Source organism: Megalops cyprinoides, chromosome 10 (assembly GCF_013368585.1).
Source record: "Megalops cyprinoides isolate fMegCyp1 chromosome 10, fMegCyp1.pri, whole genome shotgun sequence".
Taxonomy (NCBI): domain Eukaryota; kingdom Metazoa; phylum Chordata; class Actinopteri; order Elopiformes; family Megalopidae; genus Megalops; species Megalops cyprinoides.
The window spans coordinates 25,718,710-25,727,870 of NC_050592.1; the positions used below are offsets into that span (position 1 = coordinate 25,718,710).

At 40.3% G+C, this 9,161-nt stretch overlaps 1 protein-coding gene across 1 annotated transcript in view; it reads left to right on the top strand.

Moving 5' to 3' along the window:
• The window catches only part of LOC118785035 (protein lin-28 homolog B-like), a 28,320-nt gene extending 22,833 nt beyond the window's left edge, over positions 1–5,487 (top strand). The window contains exon 4 of the mRNA XM_036539560.1: positions 5,154–5,487. Coding sequence (XP_036395453.1) covers positions 5,154–5,487 — 334 coding nt within the window. The remainder of the gene's footprint in view (positions 1–5,153) is intronic.
• Positions 5,488–9,161: the final 3,674 nt, after the last annotated feature.

Below are 9,161 nucleotides of genomic sequence, written 5' to 3' on the forward strand. Positions count from 1 at the left end.
GGAAACAGAGACGGGTACATTGATTTGCTGGTGAGGTGAAACGTAAAGGAAATCTTTGCTATCAGACAACAGGCTTAGCAATGTTAATGTATGCCATGTTATGTTTTTTACTTGACCATTAATGCCTCAAACAATACTGAACTGTTAAGAATCTGTCATTCCTGTGTTGCATTTGTATAAAAGGTGCTTATGGTAGAGCAGACCCTATGATGAAAGATGTGAAATTAGTGTTAATGGTTGGAATATAAAGATGTCTGTTATGGATAAAAACTAAGATTTAAAATGGACAGTTAATCAGTGATGTGTCTCATCAGCTTGTAATCAGGCCACAAGACTATGTTGTCTGCCATTTTAAAGAAATATGTAAGGAGTATTGTGGGTAAAAATAATAATAATAATTAATACTTAATGATTCCTAATGAATCCTGATAACGGGTTACTTCAAGAAATCACAGCGACACTGCAAAATGTTAAGAACACTATTTAATATTTTATGCATACCAATACAGCTGCTACATGATAACTGATTACTGTGTGATTACGTTATTAGTAAGTTATTTTTATCAGTTAAGAGAAATACACAAACACACACACACACACACACTCCAACAGTCAGATGATTAGAATCATTTCATTTCAGAAGGACAAATATGCAGAAAGGGGTACTTAAAAGGAATTAAATGATTTTGATTAATTGCAGTCCTATTTAATGTTTTTAATCATCTGTTTTGTTTGTTTTTGATAAAAGAAAAAGTTCACTCTTTCTAATCACACTGTAAATTGAAAAACTGAATGGTCAGGAATATAAAAAAAAGTATTTGTTTTTTATCAAGCTCCCCCAGCTTGAATTGACAGCTCTGGTCCATTGTGACCTCTGACCTTTGCTCTTTCAGGATCATTGGAAGAAAGGCAGATAAAGACAGTTCCAGGCACCAAAATGGCAACTCAAATTATCCTGGAAGTTTCGGAAACAGATTATCAAGTGTCGTCTCACAATTGTTGTGATTAATAATTAATTGCTAGTGTCTATGTGTCTTGTTCCAAGTACTGCAAGCATTTTTTGTATTTTGATTGCTATGGAGTTTGTTCTGTAGAATTAAATGTAACACAGAGACACATAAATGAAGAGTAAACCTAAAAATGTACACAATCAGAGATGTTTACACTATACTTCACTGCAAATTCAGTATAGTTTGTCAGGTTTGTTTCTTTTATGTTTAATAATTGTTGGAGGAATTTCATTGTGTTTGTCACATATGTTTGCACTTATGCAGATGAACTTGCACTCATGCACTTATACTTTGAAAAGTCCAGCTTGCACTTATGACAGCTGATTACACAAGGCTGTGGCTTGTGTGGTTTCTCATGAGATATATTGCAGTGGGAGTTTTAGTTCAGAAGACAAAAAATGTTCCTAACACAACAAATGTTAATACAGTGATGAGATTACCACAAGCTCTTACATTTTTTGAAAAAAATATGAAAAAATAACTAGGTTGTTTGCTCCAATTCTTGTGTAAAATGTCAGCACTGATTCATTTTGATTTACAAGACACTTAGTTTTAACCTGGTCATTGATGCAATTAATTTAATGAGTACAGAGGATGATTTATAATAAATTGATTACTTATAAATTACTGCTAACTCATTAGCTCTAATTCTTTTGCTGCATGTGCAACTCATTTTTGAAGATTCAGGCTTATCATATGGAACATGAGTTTAAACAACCTCATTATTAGAGTACAGAGACTTAAAATTAAATTAGTGGGAGTGAAAAGAAGACATTTAAACAGGAACATGTCTGTATTTTATTACAAAACGTCAACAATTTACTGTTTTTATTGTGGCCCAACATTTCTAACCAAATTATGTAACTGCCATTTTATTTTGTAGCTGCCATGACTGAAATGCATTCTGTCAAAACAGAACATGAAATTATATGTGCAAAATATCCTCGTGTTGAAATTACAACCCTATACATACTGGTTATTATTAAATGTAAATATTTAAATTTGTCTAGTTAAAATTATTTTGTATGGAATACGTTTAAAGTAACGTTATAATTAGATGCCGCAGTGTTGTTTTATTATGGACAAGATCTTACTTGGCATAAAGTGTTTTGTTAAAAAATTTATTAATACTGGTGAAAAGCCATACGACTATGTTAATGGTCATCCGAAACGCATTGATCACGGCATGGTCGCTGTTGGGGCACGCAGATGGTTTGTCTTTGAAGAGCAGCGGTTTTGCGTTTTAACAGCTAATGAGTGGCAGTTTGGGGATGTGCGTGGGGGGAGGGGAAAGGGAGCTGGGGAGGCTGGGTAGGGCTAGGTGGACGGCCCCAAGCGCTAGAGCTATGGCGAGCGCGGATGAAACCCGAATTCCAGCGCCCTTCCCCCCCTTCCCCTCGCGCACTCTAATTGAAGATGCCACCGTGTGGGACCCCCTGCAAGCCTCGCGCTTAGTCACGCGGAAGAGTTTGTTTCTTTTTAAAACAGCTGGTAAACACGGAGCCCTTTCCAGCTACCCTTTGTTTGCGGTGGAAATGTTTTAGCTGTCATTGGGTTACTAATGATATGCACATTGTTTAATGAATGCAACTTGAGTATTTGCGTATTTCGAATGCTCTCGATGAGCTGTAGGGCCTGTCGATCAATCAATATATAGGCCAACGACGGTGAATGCAGATGGTACCTACCAACAGTGCCTTTAGTTTCAGCTTTAAATTTTAAAACTATTAGCAATCGGGTATTTGTATTTTAGGTTAAATGATGTGGTATCGTTTATGAAGCTTCATACACGTGTAAGCCACTATAGCGTGTCCTTATACTGTTCTCTCCCCCTCAACCGTAGCTGCAGATCACGTGACCAGCAGTGGTAGCCTGAGAGGGTAGAAACGGCTCTTATTTGTAATGATATGAGTTGCGACGTTGAGGTTAAATACTAGCAATTAGTCCACGAATGAGTAACTAAACGTGTACATTGCGGTAAAATTCATTGTCGCAAACGATGAAGCTAGAGCAAGGATATTGCAGTTTAGTTTTGCGAATTAACTCTGGTATGTTGAATGTATAGGATACAACTGAAATGCCTGATGTCAAATGAAAACAAAGGAGATTAAAAACAATTGTAACCAAACAGCGAAAACAGGAATATTTGGTTTTAAAATAAAGTAGGTGACCGCTTAGTAATACCTGTACAAGAATTGTGTGTAGTTTAGGTTCTGGTCAGATATTCTTAAAAATGTTTGTACTGACATAAACATTTAAGCTCCACACCGAAGCGACCGAACAGATCTGCCTGTTTAACCTTTCGCATATTCAGTACTCAATTGCTTTCCGAAAAGATTGTTAAAACGTGAGCACTTAGACAGCCACGCGTCTTGTACCACTGTTTCCAACGAGAGAATCATTCTTTGATAAAGACCAATGTGGGTCCCCTTCTCATGTTATGACTTCAGCCAGTCAGTTGGATATTATATAAAACCAGTGCTTCATTTAAATGCAACAACCGTCTTACTCAAAATTCGCCGCTGCACATTTGGCTAAGCGTTACGACAGATTGCAGTGCTGAATAGTACAATCTGTACTGGATGTAGTCGTATAAAAGAAGGGAAGCAAAACTACCCTGCGAGCGATTTTTAATGTACAAAACACAGGAGTAGGAGTGTAGTAGATAACCTCTCGCACTGCTTTCCACCCAAGAAGAAGGGATCACAGCGGGGCCGAGTGAAGCAGGTTCTCTATATTTAGGTGCAGGATAATGCTATATCGGACCCGGAGTCATCATACACCGCATTACCGTGGTAACAGGAAGTTCGCTTGTAACAAAAGAACCCCAGGAGATTGGCTCCGGCCGTTTTGTGATAACTTGTGTGGTGTGTTTTTACGATTATTTCCTACAATGCGATGTCCTAATCTCTAAAACACGAGAACCACATTAACATGTTTTAGAAGCCTGTAAAATGTTGAATATTTAGGAATCGCCTATTTTCTAATATTCATTGTTTTAATTTTAATATTAGGGGGCTCTACTGAACAATGTAACAGCGTACAAATTATATACAAAAGGCTACACAATAGTTGTAAAATGTCGTAATCGATGTTGGTTAGGAGGTGTGCATGATTCATAATGGATTGTTTGGAAATCCATGCGAGCATGGGATAGTACTGTTTTACTTTAAATGTTAATATTTTGCGCATTAAGGTTAACATATGATGCAGGGTGGTAGGCGGGCGGTATCCTCTGAGCACTGTTGCAGGAGGTGTCTCGCGCTCTTTTCTGTGCTGCCGGCGGTGTGTGGCCGCTTCCGCTAGTGCTGTCGACTTCCCCCTAGAGCGAGCGCCTTTACATTCGGCGTGCAGCGGGTGCAAATAATGCGTGTGCACTAGTGCACGTTCAGTTGTGAAGTAGCGTATCTTTTCGTGAGCTTTGGCGAATGGATTTAGAAGCTCACGAGTTAAGTAAAATGCTACAGTCATACAATGATAAGCCTACCGAATAAAACTGTGTGTTGTAGTTTTTTTTTCATGTGGGGAAAAACGTGTTTCTGTTAGTTTGTGCCACAGATGCAATTAATCTGATACTGCTGCTGTGAATATACGTGAAACATAAATTCCGCGGCTGTATACAAATGAGGTCTGTTTTTGTAGAAAGAAGCTAATTTGTACTGTCGGCTGAAGTGATATAGGCTATTCTGTGTCGGTGTCCGAACAATAATTGGGTAATGCTGCCACCTAACAGTGAACAAAATGCATTACACGGCTGTCTGTGGTGGTTTTGGATAATTGGGACTAGTGTTTTTTTCAGTGCCAGAGGCAATTTTGTCATTGCAGTGCATTAGCTTATTTCAGTTTCTGAAGGAATCGCCACTTTGAGTTCAGTTATGTGGTAACCTAGCTGAAAATTTACCTGACTGGAAATTATGAAAGTGTATTTAGATAAAAGACATGCCATAAACAAAAGTTTGAATTTGGAAAATATGACACATTCACAAAAGTGTAGGCAATATCAGTGGTTAATACTGCATTACTTTTATGTACAGAGCAAGTAGCTGATGAATCAAGGTGCAAGTAACTTCATTTATGCTCAATACATGTGTATAACAAGATCCAGAGTTTAAATAAAGTGCATTTTATTTTATTTTTTCTCAGATGCTACAACTGTGGCGGCCTGGACCACCATGCCAAGGAGTGCAGCTTACCGCCGCAGCCAAAGAAATGCCATTACTGCCAGAGCATCACACACATGGTGGCACACTGCCCCCACAAGACTCTCACAACCCCCGTGCCCTCCAGCTCTCAGGGAAGATTCGGCACAGAACCGCAGCCCTCTACCTCCACCTTTGCCATGCCCCCGTACCCGCCCGAACCCGGCGAGGGGCGTGGACGCTCCCCGCGGGAGGCTTCCCCAAACAGTAAGTCGTCCGGCTCCCCGGAAGATCCCGTGCAGAAGGGGCCCTCGGTCCAGAAACGGAAAAAAACCTGACGGCTACCCCGTGCGGCGCCTAGCATCTACCTCATATCCGTGCAGCACAGGGAAGGTCACCTCATCCAATGCAGCTGCAGTCTCGGCTCCAACACAAAGAAACCCACACCGACTACTGTCTTAAAAGACTGTGAATTTGCCTGAAAGAACCCAGGCAGTACTCTGAAAGGCTTTCTCGAGCATTTAGACGCACAAGTATGGTCGTTTGTATTTTGTTCTGGTGAATTTTTGTTGTTGTTTTTTATTATTATTATTATTTTTTGGATGTGTACCTCATTGGGAATCCAACCCTGTCATCCACCCACCTCAGTTGCATTCCAAATGATCCTGTTGTTTCCCACATGCTCCCCCCAACATTTTATTTTGGGGGAGGGGGGTTTAGAGAGAGCGCTTTTATAACAATTGTTGTTTCAGGCCTTCCCTCTTTGTAGGGCAACCAAGCAAATACCAAAGGAGTTTTGTATTTGGTACCTTCCACCTGTGCGGGGGAATACACCAAGAGGGTAGAACATTCTTCCTGTTTCCTTGCACAGAACACAGAACCCCTCCTATTCCATATTGCCACAGTTATGGCAATGCAGCATCCTCCAGGTAGCAGAGAGATCCCCCCACTCTGTGAGGAGAGCTCTCCTCTCCGCTCTGAATCCTGACCATCTCTTCTGAATGATTCCTTGGAAATCTCACGTGGAGAGTGAATGATTCCACTGAAATCCTGCACGGAGAGTGCCATTTTGTTGGGTTCTGAGGGAAATCTGTGAAACTTAAAGAATCCACACTGACGATGGACATTTGAAAAACATTTGAGTGTGCTTGTACTGGAAGCTCAAGTCTGTTCCTGTTGCAAATACAAATGCAGCAAGCAAGGGGTTAATCCCATTCACCCCAAAGCATCTGGAGACGTATTACCTCCAGGGGACTCTCAGAAAGGAAGTTTACACATAGCCTGTGTCATCATAGTCGTAGAGTAATACATAGTGTAAAGAACTAATATCTGTGACTTACGAATAGTTTGAACTGCAAAAAGAGGAAAAAATCCCATAATTCTTAAATCTAGATATGTGGGTGATTGGCCATTTAGTAAAAATACGTTGCAGTTGTAAATAATTAATTTAATTCTTGAATATATGTATATTAATATATCTACAAAAATATCTTTAATTTTGAGCATATCAAATGTACTGATATATACATTTTATGTTATGAGAGGGTGCACGGTTTCACGTGCCTGATTTCCATTATTGTCAAGGAGCACATCCAAGTTTTACCAACGTACCTCAGTTTTACCCATCTACAGCACACAGTTACCTCTTTCCTGTCTAGAACACACCTTTACCTGTTTTACCTGTATACAGCACACCTTTACCTTGTACCTGTGCACAGCACACCTGTTTGCCAGGAGACTGAAACGCTGCTGCTTGTGTTTCCAACAGTTAAGATTTGCTGTAAATGAGGATGAATGAGGGTGCAGGTCAACGTGTGACGAGACTTGAATTGTCTAAAGGTTTTTCGCAAAAAGCTTACCAATGATGTAAGAATCCTGCTCTGACGATATTGAATGTGAAACTTGCGTATCAGAAGTGAGTCCTCACAATATCAGAGGATGGGTCACTTTTAAAAAAAAAAAAAAAAAAAACTTAATGTGTGTTGACAAATCAAATGACTTTTTCTTATGTTTTAATGTGATTGAAAAGACGACCAATTATTTTTGGTATAAGATGTGCAGTTCATTTTTGAGATTCTATACCAAAGTTTCTTAGCTTTGTTGAAGGAATGAAGTATATGACCAGTACGTGGATGGTAATCCCTGTTACTCGCAAGAACAGACAGAATGCAGAATGTTCAACACTGAGATTTTTGTAGTGCAGCTATTGAATGTGTGTGCGTTGTATTCAATCCTGCAAGTGCACGACAAAATCACACAGACAACAGCACAAACCAAACACAATCCCTGACTGTGGCTTAGACATTTTTGTATGATGTATTTTTAACCACAATGCATCTCAGGATGAAGAACTATTCTCAGGGAATTTACCAAAAAAGTGTACTTTTTTCTTTTGGAAATCGTCTGCAGACGGCTCTATGTACTCTGAAAAAATAAATAGAATTAGTGTATCTATATATATGTTTATGTACTGATATTAGTAACTACCTCTGAGTTAGATAGTCATACATGATAATCAGATGACTCTTTTGTATTTTATTTCCTATAAGATTAACTGTAGAGAGTTGTATTGTATTGTATTGTATTGACGTCAGGGTCCCAGCTCCCCTGATGTTGGTGCAGGTTTGAGAGTTTTGATGACAATAATCAGTTTTCTGTTTACAGCAAAAGCCTACCTCATTTTTCTGTTCAGCGTGATCCTCTGTATCCCAGCTCACCAAGCAGATAGGGGCTGTTTGGTCTAGTCCGGTGTGTTTATCGTGAGTGTAGTCTCCTGTCAATAGTGTTGTTTCCCCTGACAACGACACCCCGCATTTTGCTGTTTCACATTGATGCCTGTCATCATGGCTACTCGTTAACCTCTTCATCTTTGGAACCCCTGTTGGGGGTTCAGCTCCGGTCAGTCAAGCCCATACTCCAGTGAGACTTAGTTGCTTTACAAGGCGTGCTGAACAAGTCAAGTCCAGGAGGGGCTTAGGGTGGTGTAAAAACCAGGGAATGGATCTTGGGGACCGGAGCTGGAGTCTCCTGCTCAGGATTCACAGTCAGTCTGAAAGGGGTTTTTTGTCCAGTAAATGTAACAGAATCAGTGATATTTCTGCTTCTTTAAAGTCACCTTCACACTTCCAGACAATTACCAGCCAATCCACTGTGGCCTGGGTTCATGAAACAGTATGCTCCCTTCAATATTAAAGGTCTCCAGGGTGGTCTGGGAGGGTTAGCAAACCCATCTTGCTCAGCGAAAGAGTTAATAAACTTGCTAGCAGTTTATCAAGTCTTTTTTTTTTTATTTCAGCTGGAGCGTAGCACTTCAATCACTCAGATCACTTGAGAGCACAGCAGAGTGGTTGCGACAGACTGTTCGCTGTTGGAACAGCTCCAGACCAATATTTATTACTATATGAGAAAGAACTTGGTCTTTCAGATTCTGATTGTATTTGGTCCTCTGTTGCAGCTGTAGGTGTTTGTTTCACGGTGCTTTGTCATTGTGCTGTCATCAGAGAGCCATACCTGCTAGATGCAGGCTTCCGAGTAGCGTTCAGGACCCTCCCACCGGACCGGGTCCCTTGGGTATCCTAGGCCTCAGCCAGAAACTACCTTGCTCTTCACTCAATCGTACCTAAAGGAAAACCATTCCTATTGTATTGAATGTTAAGTATTATGACTGTTTTGTATTGGAGGGCAGACAATATTAGACCAGGTGGGTGCAGATTTTGACTGACATTCAGCTGGTATCCCACCCCAAGAGGGTGAACTCATTATCATCAAAGAGTGATGCCATCATGGCGACTGGCCCTGTTACACATGTTGTCACAGCTGTAACCAGGGTTATTAAGGTTTAAACCAGAGTCAGTTGAGCAAACCCAGCAGATTAGCTTTTATGTGATCTGTTTGAGCAGTGTTTCACCAGGAGTGTATGCAAGTGTTATAGAACTGTCTTACGATCATCGTTTGACTCCTTTGGCAAAGTGGCACGGTTCTAGCGATTGATATGAATGGGATGCAAATGTGT